Raw genomic sequence first — 18921 nt, 5'->3', positions numbered from 1 at the left:
TATACTTTAATTTTTTATTCTTGTCTTCTCAATGAAACCAGTTACAATATCGCTCGTTACTGTATATTATTTTTGATTAAACTTCTTTATAATTTATTTGCTTTCCGCCTCTCGTACACATACACAATATTGTTCCGCCTCCCATACACATACATACTTATGTATGTATGTACACACAACCACACATGCATATTTATTTATTTGTATGCACATGCGATATCTGTTTATGCGCTTTAATAATAAATTTAATGGTGTTTTTGGGACGTTGCCTTACGAATATTTTACAATAGGACATATTCAAATATGGTTTCGTTGTGGTTTTATAATGTCATTTCTTGAACAATTGAAACCTTGCCAAGCGTCCGCTGCATTAACAATGAGTATACTCGTGTTTTCTGTTTATTCAGTCGCTTAGTATGCAGGACATACCACGACTGTCTAATGCCTAACTTTTGTATTAGATATGCGCCACATTATCGGCTTTTTATATTCTATGTGCGTACAATTTGAAATGACCTCATGCACTTGAAAGTTTATAACTTTGTCTGAATTTGGGCTTAGTTTCAGATAAGATTCAATGTTTGTGCATAAATTACATCTGCTTGGAAAAGAACTGAAGTTGGAATTGCGGTGTGATATCTAGAGTGTACATTTAACATTAGGAAATCTTTCTACATTTTTAACCCTAAACCCATGTCGATGAGCGTTCGTGTCCGGCCCGTTTTTTATGAAACTACGGCACGGTGCATGTTTCATACCATTTGCTTATGATAAAATATTCTTCTTCTTAGCGTCACAGTCCCTGGAGAACCATTGCTTCCTTCACAGCTTCTTGCCATCGGTCTCGATTTACAGGCACTTCCCCCCAACATTGCCATGCGCATTTTCCTAAGAACAGCTTCCATATCTTCTAGCCACCTTTCCCATTTGGGCGAAGATCTAGTGCCTTTCTCGTTGATCGCTCTCTTGGCATTCTAGCCACATGTGCCAGCCATCTAAGTCATTGAGACTAAATAAATCTTATTATAGTTTCTTTCTTAACTATGTCTTCCAGTTCGGCATTGTGCTTAATGCGATAATGCCAGTCTAAGCGGACCATAGATCTTTCGGAGCACTCTTCTTTCAAAGCACATTAGCTGTTTTGCCTCGTTAGCTTTCAGCGTCCATAGTTCACAGCCATATGTAAGCACGGGTCGTATCGGTGCTTTATATATTCTTAATTTTTGCTTACACGATAATATTTTAGATCTTTTAGATTAGCATTATATGCTTTGTTGGCTGCCCGTATTCTGTCATTGATTGCTACGGAGATGTCTTGGTTGGCTGATAATGTAATGCCCAAGTAGGTGAACTCATTGGCACATTGGAATGTGTATGCCCCACACTCCACATCATTGGATACAATGTTTGATCTTGATCGGCCCATATATTTAGTTTTTTCTGCATTGATTATCAGTCCAGCTAGATATATTCTTTCCTCCAGCTTTTTGAACATAGCCTGTAGCTCATTTCTAGTATTTGCCATTATTAGTATATCACCTGCATAGGCACACATTTGGAATGGCTTGTTGTAGATCCTTCCATTCGGGTCTATTTCGTTTAGTATTGCATGTAGCACCAGGTTAAATATCAGTGTTGAGAGGGCATCTCCTTGTTTAACTCCTGAAACAATAGAGAACGGTTCCGTACATTCACCTTGCACTATAACACTTGCTGTCTTATTTGTAAGGGTCTTAATAACAAGTTCAATAAGCTTTGTTGGGATACCTATAGACTGCAACAAGTATTTTATTTTACTTCGGTCTATGCTATCAAATAAATATACAGTGAATATCAATGTTCTATTCATATACAGGGTGAACGATATAAAGTATCTAGTTTTTATTGATTTCAAAGACAAAATTGTTCAAAAATGATTAAAATTTTAATATATATTCACTTTAGCTCGATATGACCACCTTTTGCCTTGACTATAGCCTTCAACGGTCAAAAAATGAACTGCATGCTGCACGAATGTGATCTTGAGGTTTTTTTGCCCATTCTCGTATAATCCCTTTTTCAGCGCATCCATACTGTCATATTTTTTAGTCCTCACCTTGCTCTCCAAAATGAACCAGATGGAATCGTCCATCGGATTTGCGTCTGGCGAATTCGAAAGCCATTGTGTGGACAAAATGAAGTGTGGAACATTATTTTTTAACCATTCTTGGTTCACACGAGCATGAGACGGTGCCGAGTCCTGTTGGAACGTCCAAGGTCTAGTACTAAAATGTTTGCGTGTCCATGGCTCTTAAGCAGCTTCTAAAACATTTTCCCGATAATAAGTCGCATTCACTTTGACACCAGGCTCGATAAAAACGATTGGAGAGCGTCCATCAGCGGTCACTGCGGCCCAAACCATTACTTGCGATGGGAAATTGCTTCGAGTGGCCATACGTAGGCTCAAATTCTTGTATGAGCGTTCGGTGAAGTAAACACGATCGTTTTGAGTGCTTATGAACTGTTCAATTGGGAAATTTTTTTTCATTAGAAAACACAATGTTAGAAAATTCGCCACGTTCGTGCTAGCGCAACAACTCCTTTGCTCTTTCGCACCGAACTTTTTTTTGCTGGGGTGAAAGATCGTGTGCTTTTTGGAACTTGTAAGCCTTGACCTTGAGCTCATTTTTCAATATGCGTCGAATACTGTTTTGCGATATTTTCAGTTCTTTTGGCTATTTTTCTTCCACTTCGACGTGGATTTCGTTCAAGTCGAGCCTTCACTTTCTCAACTATTTCTGGCATTGTTGCGGTTTTTTTTGGTCCACCTCCATAGCGTTTTGCAATGCTACCAGTATCATTGTCCCGTTTTATAGTGCGATACAAAAACATTTTATTCACTTTGAGGGGACTGAGCTCACGAACAATGGTTGGCTGTGATTTTCCTGCCAAATATAACGCAATCACACTATTACGTTTGAATTCCATCACAGAAAAAAAGTTCAACAAAACTGAGACGCAAATGCTTTTGATGGCTTATAAACAATATATTGAAATGTGATTAGAACAATTTTGACGTTGATGTCATGAGCTGTTTTACAGATGCAAGCAGCGTGATGTTGGTAACACTTCACATCGTTCACTCTGTAGTATTTCAAAGGTTTGCATGATCATGAAGCCCTGGTCGATCGTCGACCAGTTGGCTCTAAAGACTGCTTGGTAATCATCTAGTATTTCTTCAGCATATTGGCTCAACCTTAAATATAAAATATTTGTGAAGACCTTGTACCCTGAGTTCAGTAGCGATATGCCTCGGTAATTTCGACAGTTTGGTTTCACATATTTTTATTATTAGGTTGTGTAGATGTTTGGCCAACTCTATTCCACCATATTTTAGTAGTTCAGCCGGTACCCCATCATCGCCGCTACTTTTATAATTTTTCAGTTTGTTTATGGCGGTTTTTATTTCTTCAAAACTAGGGCTGCTTATATTCACCTCAGCGGTCTGTTATTCTGGTGTTTCTCCTTCTTCTCTTTGTACATTTAGAGTTTCATTGAAATGTTTCTTCCAACGATGAATAATTTGCTGTCTATCACTTAGTGTTTCTCCACTTTTGTTTTTGACAACATTGTTGTATTGTTATGCCAACAAATCAGCAACTCTTGAAATATTGGAAGCCAATATTCAAGGCACTCATTTCACTTTGGGATAAAAACAACAGAAGAAAGTACAAGGTGGTGCAAGATTAATCATTTAATTTTGTTTTTGAATATATATACAGAAATAAAAAAATTATCTTGAGCGATGTTATTAAAGCCAAGGGTTAGCAGTGAGTACCGAGAAAACTAATCATTAACGGACACCTTTTAACAAGAGGAATATCACACCTGCTCTTAAACAGGTATTCCTAGGGTGGGAAACACTTTGAGTAACGGAAACGACTGCATATATATAGGCCTTGTGCTGGAAAGGAATCTAAGTTGGTTACCCAAATTCCAGATAGGATGCGCAAAGCAAGGACAGGGTGTACTCTTTAGATTTATTCTTGCAGCAGATCAAATTTGAAACAATGAAACTGGCTCAATAGAGCGGTAGTTTGGTGGTTAGGCCTACTCTCTATTGTGACATTGTGTGGTGGAACGCCTTTGACAAGGGTGGCAAAATGTTCAAATGCTGGCATCTGCTCTCATAACCGGTGCTATGCCAATCACAACATAGCATTATATGCAATAGTAGATTTGCAAGAAAAATTTGTTGTTAGCACCATGGCAAAAGTGAACACTTCAAAAAAGTTGTCCAACATTAATTACGGTCCCGGTAATAGGGCGAGTCCACCCATGTATGGCTCACAGATAGCTCAAATCCGAAAGAAGGATGAACGGAGGAGTATATTCCGATCATCTATGAATCTCTTTTAGTTTTCGGTTAGCCGACTATTGCAGTACCTTTGGACCGATGACAATTATTAAGACCGTGATACTAGTACAATGTGATGTGATACCTGGTTAAGTTATCTACATTTACTGAGAGCAGGGCGGCGATGAAATTCCTCATAAAACAATCAGCAATATCCAAGGTAGCTATGAAATGCCTTACATCTCTAAACGAGCTGACTGAGTCATTTCGCTCGAATGTAATATAGATTCCTAGCCATTGCGACGTCGAGAGGAACTACAGAGTAGATGAACCAGCAAGACTACGTACCAAGCTACCTAATAAATACACAGGCAATTATAAAGATATACCCTTACAGACATGCAAGCTATTTTGTTTTGGGAATTTTTTAAGAATAGCTAATGAAAGACAGTGTAACAAACCAGCTTGCAAAATTGCCCGACAATTCTGGCCGGCTCTCAATGCACGCACATAATTTCGGCTAAGTTAAACTAAACGTGATCTTAGCACACTGATTTCTGCTACAACGGGGCTTTGTATAATAGGTAGACACGCCCAGACGCTAGGGACGCAGGCACATGAAGGTGTCTAGATGAAGAAGAGGAACAGACGATTCTGCTTCACCCGACGTAACTAAATTCGCCACTTTAGGTAGACAATTTTTTAATGAATTGGAAGTTCTCAGCATTTCGGAAATCAGGTATATTCTAAAGTTTTTGTCTCATAGTGGACACTGTGCGATTTCAACAATGCTTAAAGAATGGTGGTTACCTATTAGGTCACTCTGACGAAGTTGTGCAGATGTTTAAGAGGCGTAAACGAATATTTTCTTCTTCTGTCGAAGTCCGGGACTGCAGTCGAAGCGACTCAACCAGTTGAGTTGACGACTCCTGGTACCTCCGCAGTTTCAGCTGAAATAATAAATTCTTTAACGGGGCTGTACCTTGTTTAATTCTGACTCTACCCGACTAGCTCGATATTCGCTTTATGGGTTTAAATCGTTAATTGATTGTTCGTATAAGTCTTTATTAGTACCAGCCAAAAAACTGTCTAACGGACAAATCGGAGCTCCGATATGGCTCATTGAAATCGCCGAGCGGCTGACAAGATGATTACTGAATTTGGAGCGTAAAAAATAGATTGAGGATGGTCTGTGTGGCATTCCGCGCCATATTTCCAGCCACAAAAAATCGTTTATCGTGCGTCTTTAGCGCTCACCAATGGACCACTGATGCAACAGCTCCAAAATCCGCACCGAGCTGTCACTCTGTAGGATGCACGCAATTCGAGTTACACATCACGGCCTTTGGAAATAAGTTTATAATACTTCCCAACTTTTTTTTCGAGCGTGAAGCGATTCATTGTAAAGGGTGGTTAAATTTCTAGGGCCGATGTTGAATGTGAACCACACCTAAACGTCAACGACACCATGGGACTTTTTTCTTTAGGGTTATTTGAAATAAGCCAGCAACAATTCAAGAGCTAAAGGATGAGATAATTCGGCACATTAACGGCATAGAAACTCAATTATGCCTCAACGTCATCGAAAAATTGGACCATCGGATAGAGGTGTGCCGTCGAGGCCGCGGTGGCCATTTGACCGATATTTTGTTCCATACGTAAATGAGCCATACCAATATTATCATAATAAAGAGAAATGGTAATAATCACCTAAACAAATTGTATTTTATTCAAAATCAACACCGGCCCTTGACACTTAACCACCATTTATTTTGAGGTGTGATACTGACTTTTCAGCAAGAAAACAGAGCTATCACTGAAAAAATATTATACAAGTAAAAAAACCACTGTATTTTTCAAATCCATTATTGTAATTCAAAATATAGATTTTTTTATCGTAACGATTATTTAGTTTTCGCCAAAAATTAATTTATTTGAATTAAATTTTAATCTAATTTTCCTATATGAATTCTACTAAATTTTTCCTTGTTTTCTTTTCTTTTGTACTCAACAGAGCCAAAACCGCTCGTCACTATTGGCAGCCCAACAGATACTGACACCGAAAATTTAGACGAAATCAATTTGAATACAAGCAACGACGAAACACAATCAAGAACTGACTCCGCTGCAAATACAGGACATATCGATCCGAACGCAAATCCACTCTGGTCGGAGTCGAGCAATCAGCCTACTGATTCAATACTTATCCAAGCAGCCTCTTCATTCTCAGCACTGCCATCGGTGGCATCGAGTGTTTTATCGACATTTTCCAAACGCATCTCTGAGTATTCTGGTTCGAATAGTCGCGAACGTACGCCCATAAGTGATAACAACGAGAACGATAACATAGCATCACAGCTGGATATACAACCAGCCTATTTGCAACAACAATTCCAAACACAACAACAACAGTATCCTTATTACAATAATCCACAGGCAAATGCACCACCACCCATAGCGTTTGCACATCCTGCTGGTAACTCACCATTTGCAACTTCGGAGAGCATCACATCATTACCACCTGAACCGCCCAAATTGTACACGCCTACTGAAGTGCCAATTTTGCCCGCAGCAAGCGCGGCACCTCCACCGCTAGCAGGTGGTCAGAATACTTATCGTCTTGCGGCGAAAAAGAAGTTGTATGCGCCCATACCAGGACTGTCAGAGCAAACCGCAGGCGTTCCTGCACCGACGATAGATCCATTAATCACTGCAGCTCCTGTGCAAGGCATACCACCATTACCATCACAATCCACATCATTAACAGATCCCTTTGGCTATCCCACAGCACCGGCAGCACCCCAATTTGACACTTACGAAAGCAGCTATCAAGCTGCACATTTTCCTGGGAAAGAGGAACGTAAAACTGGTGGTCTATTTTCGAATATTAGCAATTTGGTACCAAGTGGAGTACTGCAGAATATCTCCGGTTTAGTGCAATCAGCGACAGGCACTTTTACGCAGGGTTCAAATAAAATATTTCCTGAAGATACGACACAACAATCACACCGCAGCTTTACAGGTGTATATCAGCACCCACCTTCAGAAGCTGCGAGTGCTAACACAGGCCAATATATTGGTGCTAGTGACTTGGAACCAGCTGCAGTACCACCACCAGCAGCTCAATTCTACCCTGCTTCTATAGAGCCGCACCTGTCTTCCGCGGCGTTTTTTGCACCTCCTCAGTTGCCACCGCCACAACAGAGTGTTGCACAAGTGCAAGTGCCAACATCACAACAAACTTCACATTTATTTACACAACCACCACCTCTACCACCTGTAGGCCAGCCACTGCCACCACCACCCACTACTGGCTTCGTAGCTGGTCCACCAAAAAGTGCTACAGCGGATTCTACCAAACAACGTCCATCCGCCTCAACAACACCTATTTCTTACTTTGACCCTACAAAACAGCCGTCCAAACCAGTTGCTACGTTTGGTGTATCAGAACAGTCAACCAACAACTCAGCAGCAACACAAGCTCCTTCTACTTTACTCACATCAGCAAGTGCGTCTTCGCACAACAACTATTCATTTGCGCCTCCAACAGCAACAGGAGTTCTCTCTGGCACGGTTCCAGTATTTGAATCGACACAAGCAAGTTCTGATCAAGTAAGATCTCCACCTTTAGTCGAAATTCCGGAGCAACCAAAGCAGCTTGCGTCGGCAGAGGTTATTACTCAACAGCGACCAACTGGTGTACCATTATTCGATCAAGGAACGTCTGTGCCACGTAACCCAGCACTGCTGCCATCCACACCAGGAACAGTTGCTTTTCCTCCCTCCCAATCTATTTTCCCACCTCCAACTGCTCAGCAACCTGTTTCAAGCAATAAAACACCTTTACCATCAACTGGCGGTTCAACTTCATTTCGCTTGCAGAAGGGTACACGTCTCTATAAAAGTCCTTTGACTCCTGCGGAGACAGCCCCCGTTCAAGTACAGGCAGATATAGTACAACCGTTTGTTCCACCTACCAGTTTTTTCAATCCTTTTGGTTCACCAGCGCCAACAAGTGCACCAAATCCATTGGCCCCTACACCAGCGGCTCCAACTCTGGTGCCTAGTTACTTTATTGCACAACCGGCTGAATCAAGTGTTGGGCTATTTGCCGTTGACAAGCCCATAGCTGACGAGAAACCCACTACTGACACAGCCAGAGATCCACAATTACTTACTGTATCCGACATAGCAGGGCAGGAGGCAGATACAAATTTTGTAGGCCAATCTTTACCTGGTGAAGATCTAGGCGCTATAATACAGCAGCAAACTATTGAAGCTGTCGTGCCGGAAGTAGCTACAGATCTTGAAAGTGAAGTAAAGTCTACTTCATTAGATACGTTGGCTGAGACTACAAAACCATCTGAAGTTTTGAATGTGGCTTTAGAGCAGCTTTCTCTAACAGCTCAATCACAAGAGTCAGCGATCCCGCAAGATCTTTTCTCGTCTCCAAAGGAGCAAGAAAAAAAAGAGGCCCCAATTCCGAAATTTGATGAACCACAATTGTTTTCTACACCAATTTCACCTCCTAAGTTCGAACAACAACATCTAAAACCGCAGGAATCGCAATCTGAGACAATTTCAGCTGCGGAGTCTGCACTAAACGTTCAAGTTCCATCGTTACAAGAAGTCCAACCTAGCACACTTGTGGTACCATCATCCCAAGCAGAAACTAATAATCAACCAATCATCAATCCGCTATTTCCGCCTAGTGTTCCACAGGCCCATCGATCCCCAGAACAAGGACAAAACGCGAATCCATTTCGTAAAAACGTTGTTGCTTCACCATTTGTGGCACAACCACAGTTACAGCCGACTCCAAGCAGTGAAACTCAGCCGAAATTAGCAAACTTCTTTGCTGATGCATTGGGTATAGCTGGCCCAGGTGGAGCTGAATTCAACATATTTACGCCACCACAACAGCTTTTGCTATCTAATAATACCGAACAACTATCATCTACGATTCCGGCCGAAGTTCCATCAGAAGTGCCAAATTCAGCTGTTGCTGCTGCATTACCTAGCGCTGCTGGTTTCTTTAGCTACACTGAACAGACACCATCGAGTTTCTTTCAGCCGGTACAAACTCAAGAAACAAAAGAATTTCCATCACTACCACCACTTAGCAGTATAGCACCGCCACCACTTACGCACGAGGCCCCAACTACAGCTGAGGTTACAGCGCAGTCCCCGCTAGGCATTCCACCACCACTCGGCTTCGATAATATACTACTTCCACAAACAACATCAGAGGCAACGCAGAGTGAAACTGAAATACTAACCGCAGCGCCACAATTGAGTTTTAACACAACAGGTACCACAGCAGCGGTTGCCCCAGGCATACAGACATCTCCTTGTACTGCTAGCAACACTCAACCTCAGCACTCTGATGTTATAAACTCATTTTCAAACTACTTCAAACAAACTTCAAATCTTACAACTGAAAGTAAACAATTGTTAAAAGGACAACAACAAACACAAATAGCTCCATCGGACGTATCGCTATTGTCAACGACTACTTCATCTCCGGCTCATTTCTTTGACACACTACAACCAACGTGTCCATCTGAAACTGAACTCAATTCCTTGTCAACTCCACAACAACAGCAACAGCAAACAGTTACTCAGCCAAACGAAGATCAACGTTTACAAAATTTCTTCAATAATCCACCGCAACGGGAGAATAACGCCGGTGTAGGTGATCTTGGCTACGATCTAGTGCACAGCGGTCTGGCCGTACGTAATTTGGGTTCGTTTACATCTGTTTCAAATTTGGTGGAACCGCCCTCTTCATCGTGCTCGGAGTTTTCAGAGTGGAATAACAGTAACGTGAACTCACGCACTTTGCCCGCAGAGTTACTTACCAAACGTAGTCCTGAAAAGAGTTTAACAGTTGTTGAGCAACAGCAAGAAGTGCAAATAGCTACTGCGCCTCAACAAGAAGAGGAAGTAGCTACTGAATCCCAGCTAGGAGAACAAATAGCTTCTGAGCAAACTGAAGTTGAAAATCCAGTGTACAAACATTACGGAGAATTGCCTGAAGAGATCCTACGTGAGTTAAGAATGGCTAATATGTTGATTGGTGAGAAGGCTGCTGCTTCGGCGCCACCAACGACTGTGGTGAGTAAAATTTTTATATTTTTACAAGACAGTTTCGCTTAAATACTAAATTAGTTTAAATAAGTGTTTATTAATTAAGACTATGAATTTCACTCACCTAATCTGCTGACCAAGTTTTTTTACTCAGCAAAACTGCTTTAAAATTTACGGTTATTACAAATGAATGCCCAAATCCTTTTTCGGAGAAGCAGACTCAAACATGAACCTTAACTGGTTGCTTAATAGTTCGTTGAAGTTGTCGACTATCTGCAGTACAACAGGACCGACGTGTGAAAATTGTGTAACATATATTGCGTTTGCCCAATTCCGTTCTGAATTCGCCTCAGCTCATGCAAATTTCTTTTCAATGTGGGATAATGAAAGCAGAGGTTTTTCAATGGGCTCCGGAATTTGAGGTCTTCTGCACGTAAACATCTTCAAATCGTGTCTTTGGATACATTATCACCACTTTTCCTTAAAGCTGCTACAGGCTCACGCAGCAATAAGTTCGGCCTTGTCACAAACATCTTGATTTGGAGAGGTATTTTTTAGAGATCCGTCCGGTGAAGTCGTCAAGGTTTTTAACTTCGGTATAACGTTGCGCCCATTTATTTATGAACGTCTTCGGCATCTTAAAATATTTTACGTTACATTTTTAGACCTTCAGGCTGTGTACATAGAAACACTGTTTCAAATCATTTTTCATACGCGGAATTCAATTTGTAAAACAATTTCTCACAAAACTAACAAATTGTACATCGCGGATTTAGCAGAATTTAAATTTTTGTTTATAACGGAACTCGAAGTTTGAATTTTGAATAAATATATTCAAATATTCGGAACGATGAGAAAATATATCAGCGAATCCGCGAAAATTTTACTTATTGTTTAATGTTGGGTCAAATTTAAAACGGACGCAACCGGTCAAAAATGCACCCACCTTCTGTATAACGATTCTTGTCAGAAAGGGGAAAATAGATATTTCATCAACTGATCGGTCTCTGATAGATTCTTCCAACTTTATTGTTATTGTATGATAGTAGCTCACAGATCCCTATTTAGAGCCATCAGTTATTATCGCCAATCTCATTTAACGGTAGGTTGAGGAAGCAGGTTGTTTCGACACGGCGTGACCAAAGGGGGCGAGGTGTTCGATAAGTAGGTTTATGTGGGCATGTGAAGAGATGGTTAGTATGATTGGAGGTATCTTGGCGTGCAGAACATATGTTGACTATGTCGAGGTCAATTGTGGTTAGGTAGGAGTTTAACTTGCTACGGCATCCAGAAAATACATGGATCTCTTAAGGCAGCTGCAGCTTTTCAGTGTTATAGATGGTGGATGGACTCCGATAACCCATTATTTCTCGCTTTCCCCTTTTCAATGATATTACAAGAGACGACTTTGTGGTTCTGATAGCCGAACCTAACCTAACTTATCCAGATTGTCTCCAACAGGCGAACATTTTAAAATAATTGAAAACGTCCAGTGAAGTTGTTCTATTCCGTTAGGCCCGAATCCGATTCTCACTAAGTTAAAAAAAAAATATCGAAGGATTATTAATATTAGTATTAGATTATATAGACAATAGCAAACTTTCCAGTGCATTTTTATCATAACAACTATACATCTGCATCACATTAAAATTATTTATTACAGCCCTACTCGCCTGCATTAAAGCATTGGTTCTACAAGCGGCCGTCCGGTAATAACAAGTTCGTTTGGACACCATTTAGTCATTATGATTCTGGTTTGCTGGAATCCACCTTTTTCATGGGCGGTAAGTTTACCAAAAAATTCTTATATAAATAAGTAATGAAACTCATAACTTCCGCTTGCAGACAATGCTCCGAATATTGTCGCCGTTGAAGGAGGTCGTTATGATGTCAATATAAAGGAACGCACTAAAACATCAGTCTACTGGGAGTGTACACCAATTGAGGTGAGGCGGTGTTCATGGTTCTATAAAGGCACAGATTCCAAAATGGTGCCCTATGAGGAGCCAATTGCCGATCTGCTCGAAAACGAGTACAAACAGGCAGTCGAGAGTGGAGAATGGCATAAGAAAATCGTACTCTCTATGAATGAACAAGTGACATTCCATGGACCAACTGTGATTGTACACTTCCAACAACAGCAATCCAGTGATGCCTGGGGAGGCACTTCAGTGAGTTTATTTTTGGAGTTATGATTGATCTGACAAAGTATAAATGTATTTACAATTGTTTAACGCAGCAAACGACAACACGGCCCCGCGTGGTTAAGCGCGATCTTGAGGAGTTCACTATTGAACAGGGTGAATCGGAACGGGTCGATCACTTATTGCTTATGGTACATGGCATTGGTGCGGCATGTGATTTAAAAATGCGCAGCGTTGACGAAGTTGGTTAGTGCAATTGCGAATACTCGAAATTAATAACTTTGTTAATTTCCAAAATTGCTTAACACACTTTTACAAATATGTCTCATATACTTTTTTCCCCTTGATTTTTAGTTGACGATTTCCGCAACATTGCACAAGCTCTGGTGCAGTCACACTACAAAAATTCAACTGATATGGGCTTAGTAGGTCGCGTTGAAGTACTGCCAATTTCGTGGCACAGCCACTTACATTCCGAGGAGATGGGAATCGATGAAAAACTACGTTCAATTACTTTGGAGTCAATACCGAAATTACGCAATTTCACCAACAACACATTGCTCGACGTGCTCTTCTACACCAGTCCAAAATATTGCCAGAAGATTATGAACACAGTAGCGGCATCGATGAATGAAGTGTATAATAAATACCGTGAACGTCATCCAGAATTCAGTGGCGGTGTTTCGGTGGCTGGGCATAGTTTGGGCTCGTTGATACTTTTTGATTTGCTTTGCCACCAAAAGGCACCCAAGGAAACTGAGGAGCAGAATTTAGTAAGTAGAAATGCTTATCCCTTTAATTGTGTCTATCGTTCATACCATCTTCCAATATTGATAAATGAGAATTAATTGTAGGGAAACGAATAACGCAATTGAGATACAGTTTCTTTTTTCACTGTATTGTCATTTGCACTCTTTTAACAGTTATTGTTGTTTTAACAGCATAAACATTCCCCATAAATGTTTGGGGAATGCTAGTGGAGTGACAGCCATTGGCCGGATATAAATCCAGGACGTACCGGTAACGTAGAACCGAATGTTGTGGGAACGACTATTTTAACACTAATTCTGCGCAGTTTTTTCTTGTCCGTGGGTTGACCTTTGTTTGAACCTAAAATGGAACTTTTGGAAAAAGTTTTTTCATATGGTTGATTCGATTCAGCGCATACAAGATCTACCCCTACTAAATTTAAAAAGTTCGTCAAATGGTTGTAGTTCTAATAAAAAGCTAATTTTTTTCACTTTCTTTAGAGGGAGAAAAAAAAATCATGCTTATCTATTCATTATTTTTTGAATTGTCATGTCAAAAGCACTTTCGGGAAAACGTACTCAAAGATACAAGGATGCAAAATATAGGCTTGTTCGAGCCACGTAATAAAAGCGGCAGTATGAGGGTCGTTTGACGGCCGCCGTACCCGAATGGGTTGGTGCGTGACTACCATGCGCAATTCACAGAGAGAACGTCGGTTCGAATCTCGACGAGACACTAAAATTAAGAAAAACATTTTGCTAATAGCGGTCGCCCCTCGGCAGGCAATGGCAAACCTCCGAGTGTATTTCTGCCATGAAAAAGCTCTTCATAAAATATTTGCCGTTCGGAGTCGGCTTAAAACTGTAGGTCCTTCCATTTGTGGAACATCATCAAGACGCACACCACAAATAGGAGGAGGAGCTCGGCCAAACACCCAAAAAGAGTGTACGCACCAATTATATATATATATGAGGGTCGTTTGAGAAGTCTGTACACAGTCAGAGAGATGGCACTACTGGTGCATAGCTCGCACATTTCTTAGAAAAGCACACACTGAATTTCAGCCAGATTGGTCTATTTCTTTGAGTTTGGCATTCGTTCGAATCGAAGAAGTCGGGTGATTTTCCTTTTCGATCACGACAAGGCACCAGCACACGCCTCAGCTAGTTTCACATCCCCCTATTCTCCACACTTGGTTACCTCGGATTCCTCGGACAACTATTTGTTCCACATTTTGAATTAATGGCTGGCGGGAAAAAATATTTTATGCACACGAGGAGGCGATTGCAGAAACGAATGGCTATTTTTCAGACTTGGACAAATCCTATTATTTTGAGGGGATTAACAAACTAGAACAGCAGATGAGGCTTATAAGACTAAAAAGAGACTATGCCAGAAAATAAAAAAATGTCTATCCCAAACAAAGTAGGTTTTATATTATATTTGCACAGACTTTTCAAACGACCTTGTATTGCAGCACTTACGAAGGTTTGCCACACTGTTGCAAATGCTTAGCTGATCCTTTTCTGATGCTTGACTCTTATTTGCATTGAATAGATAAATAAAAATATATAAATATTTTCCCTAAAATTTCAATATTAATGGTAATTTATTACTGAAAATGACAAAGAACAAAATGAACCAATCGGACAAACACAATTTTGTGATGCCGATTTAAAACACTTTTCGCGCAATAATAGCCAAATTTTTGACAGTTAAAAGGCTATACTTTGGTCAAGGTTGCCAGAATTTCACATCGAACGTGATACTTGAAAAAATCATGCATTACAGCAGTTGTGATTGCAACTAGAACAATCCCTACATTTCCAAAATCTTATAGATTCGAAAAAAGCAAAAACTAAAATTGGGTTTTTCAAAACCTCATAAGTAGAAGATCCCCGGAAGAGTTAAAATATTTAAACTAAAATATTGGAATTTTTTGTTTGCAGGAAAACCCCGATCAGCATGGCACAAGCCCTATGGAGACGAACAACGATGATTTGAGCGTCACCACCTATACTATGGGCCATGCCGGCACTGGTCAGCCCTTTATACATTATACGCAGCTGAATTTTCAACCGAAAAAATTCTTCGCACTGGGCTCGCCTATTGGTAAGTGCTCTCACTATTCACATTATCACATTCAAAAAATTATTTACGATTTGTTTTCTGCTAAGGTATGTTCGTGACGATACGCGGCATTGACAAGCTTGGTCTCGACTTTCGCTTACCCACTTGCGCCGGTTTTTACAATATATTCCATCCATTCGACCCCGTCGCCTATCGCATTGAGGCGCTAGTTAATCCTGATTTAAGTGGTGTACGACCAGTACTGATACCACACCACAAAGGACGGAAACGTATGCATTTGGAGTTGAAGGAGACAATGACGCGTGTTGGTGCTGATTTGAAGCAACGGTTCTTAGACACATTCAAGAATACGTTGGATAGCGTCAACTTTTTAGGTGGGTCGATACGAAACAGACGTGAAGCTGAGGAGAACATGACAAAGGAAGTGGATAAGGTATGGAGAGCGTAGTTTCGTAAAGTTTAACTAAAGCTGCAATTGTTTGTGCCATAGTCGTAACCATAACCATAGCCGCAACATAACAATATGTGTCGATTAGTCATGTCATAACCATAAACAGCTGATATTGAAGTAGAATCAGTGAAAACATTTGCTTTGGGCTTAAAATACAGATAATTTTCCAATATTCAATTTTTTAACGCAAATATCAAAACAAATGTCAAGTATTTCACACAGCTGTTTACGGTTGCGGGAAAAGTCCAAAATTCAATAGATACATACGGCTACGATTGTGGCTATGGCGCTATGATGCGGCACCTATGTTTGATCAGAACAGCTGATTGCTATAGTTACGGTTATGGCTAAGGTATGGCACCACTAATTGCAGCTTAACATAGTTTGCGCTGCAGATATGTTTAGTATATTTACATGTCAGGACATATGTAAATGACTTTCGAATTACTAGGCTCTTACTCAAATTCAATGCACCCAATTTCTCTTTAGGTTTTAAGCATGCAAATAGAAGCAGAGAAACAATCACAACAACAGCAAACAACACAGTCGAGCTTACCCGATGACCAACAAGCTGGCTCCTCGCAAGTCAACACAGAAACACCCCATACCCGTTCGGATTCTGTATCAACCGATTCCGATTTGGTTGAAATTGATTTTCCTCTTGGCAAATTAAACGATTCTAAACGTATTGATTATGTTCTGCAAGAAGCACCACTCGAATTTATCAACGAATACATATTCGCCTTGGGCGCTCATGTTTGCTATTGGTAAGTAGGCTTATCACACTTCTATATGTCCACCACATATTTTTGCAATTATAAAAGAAAATATTTTAATACATAAATGCCATTGCAATACAGGGAATCCGAGGACACTATCCTCTTTGTAATGAAAGAGATTTACACAGGACTTGGTATTAGCCCGGATAGTCAAGTGCCGCAGCAGACGATGACCATAGAGCGACCCAGCTCACGAAACAGCAACACATTATCGCCGATAAATGAGAAACGTTGAACAAGTGTGCGCTGAAAAGCGGCTTGTCCTGTATTCATTTTATTGTGTGGAAATAATAAATCAAACATATTTCTTTCAAAGCGATTTTGACAATTTAAAATTAGGCTTCTTCGAATAAACATCATATCTAAGCACAAGATTCTTTTTATCTTACATATTTATTTGTTTAACTAGAAATACTTGTACCAAATGTGTATTGAGAAGCTACTACTGCACTCCGTCTGTTGTGTGATGTATATGAATTTAAGTAAACCAATGTAAGTGTTGTTATATAATTAAAAAAAAAAAAAACTGAAAATATTGACTAATAGATTACAAAAAATTTGAAATAGCCGCTAATAATTTGTCTAACTTTTTCTAATTTTCTAACTTTATCATTTTATTATTACTAACATACACGTATTACTTCGTATTCATGCAAAATAAACCTTTGACTCTATAAAAAGATAAATATATAATAGTTGTTAAATGAAATAGAGCTGTTTCAATATTTGGTTCCCTAAAAGTGTTTTCTTTTCTCGCAATAAAGTCACATTCATTTCGCCTTCCACCAGAGCTGCCAAATTTCCATGTTCTTTTCTCAAACTGTTGCACTCTGACGAGGTGAATGTGTGGCACTTTCTACCCTTTACAGAAAGTGAGGGTAAGTGTGGTTCAGCTGATTTTTGTGTACAAAGTTCGACCAAAACTTTTATTGTTACAAAAATATTTATTGATAAGTCATTCGATTTCATTTACCCCATATAGGTATACACTTAGTGCCATAAGTCTAGGCTTGTTTGAAAAAGGGGAAAAAACGAAAACAAATTTTAACTTTCTGAGGTTTATTTTTATTAAATAAAATTCATAATTCAAATTAAACACAATTAACAAATCAATAATAGATTTTATTTGAAACGCAAAAATGAAAAACTCCAAAAGTCTACGCTCGTTTATAAAAAATGTAAAATATTCAACGAACTCTCAAAAAATAGACACGTTTTTAGTGGGTTGCTGGACATTACAAAACGCGCCTAAGCGTATTGCGCATATATACATAGGTATATATATATAGTTCGCGCGTACACCCTTTTTTGGGAGCTTGGCCGAGCTCCTCCTCCTATTTGTGGCATGCGTCTTGATGTTGTTCCACAAATGGAGGGACCTACAGCTTCAAGCCGACTCCGAACGGCAGATATTTTTATGAGGAGCTTTTTCATGGCAGAAATACACTCGGAGATTTGCCATTGCCTGCCGAGGGGCGACCGCCATTAGAAAAATGTTTTTCTTAATTCTGGTGTTTCACCGAGATTCGAACCTACGTTCTCTCTCTGAATTCCGAATGATAGTCACGCACCAACCCATTCGGCTACGGCGACCGTATTACGCATAGAGTTTACGAATTTGGTAGTTTCTTTGACAATAATCTTCACCCACTTCTCCCACATACCATCTTTCAATACCTCTTTGCTTGTAATTTGGTGTTTCCTTATATTACAATCGACTTTCGTTAATTTTAAATTCGAGGGACTCTTAAAATATTACGAATGATCGAGTGTTTGAAATATTAAATGGTTCGAAATTTTGGAGAGAAAATAAATAAGACTTCGAATTATCAAGTGCTTTTATTTAACTGCTAATGTTTTACATATTCATAATGTGAATTAATTAGTCTTTGAAAAGAACTTATTTATACGGGTTTGCTTCGAAGCACATTGTTGCTGCTCAGACTTTTCAATAATTTTTTTAAGAAGAAAAAGTGCCTGATAGGCTGTTTCATCAGTTTTATTTTGTTGACAAACTCTTTGTAAGTTATCGAATGAAGTTCTTGATACCTCAACTGACACCTCTGTCATGTCATTTTTCCATTAACTGTTAAAAGCCAATTGTTAAAAAGTTCTGTTGTCATACAAGCTTCTTTGTTAGCACAGTAATCAGTAGGAAACGATTTCACTCCTTTAAAACATCGCGGTTTCATTGCTTTTCCTATTATTAAGGGATGAAGTTTCTCCGATCCATTCATATTTACTGTAAGTAGAACTGTCAACCTTACTATGTTTCCCCCA

At 39.7% G+C, this 18921-nt stretch overlaps 1 protein-coding gene across 2 annotated transcripts in view; it reads left to right on the top strand.

Annotated features, from left to right (window-relative positions):
- Positions 1 to 17015, top strand: part of LOC128858315 (mucin-17) — a 109689-nt gene extending 92674 nt beyond the window's left edge. For both annotated transcript variants that reach the window (XM_054094481.1, XM_054094482.1), the window contains 9 exons: positions 6351 to 10453; positions 12090 to 12210; positions 12272 to 12597; positions 12666 to 12816; positions 12925 to 13343; positions 15270 to 15432; positions 15498 to 15844; positions 16352 to 16629; positions 16723 to 17015. In XM_054094481.1, the coding sequence (XP_053950456.1) occupies positions 6351 to 10453; positions 12090 to 12210; positions 12272 to 12597; positions 12666 to 12816; positions 12925 to 13343; positions 15270 to 15432; positions 15498 to 15844; positions 16352 to 16629; positions 16723 to 16876 (6062 nt within the window). In that variant the 3' untranslated portion in view covers positions 16877 to 17015. The remainder of the gene's footprint in view (positions 1 to 6350; positions 10454 to 12089; positions 12211 to 12271; positions 12598 to 12665; positions 12817 to 12924; positions 13344 to 15269; positions 15433 to 15497; positions 15845 to 16351; positions 16630 to 16722) is intronic.
- Positions 17016 to 18921: the final 1906 nt, after the last annotated feature.

This window comes from Anastrepha ludens, chromosome 3, assembly GCF_028408465.1.
Source record: "Anastrepha ludens isolate Willacy chromosome 3, idAnaLude1.1, whole genome shotgun sequence".
Lineage (NCBI taxonomy): Eukaryota > Metazoa > Arthropoda > Insecta > Diptera > Tephritidae > Anastrepha > Anastrepha ludens.
Note: the sequence above shows the minus strand (reverse complement) of the source record. Positions and strands in the feature narration are given on the sequence as shown.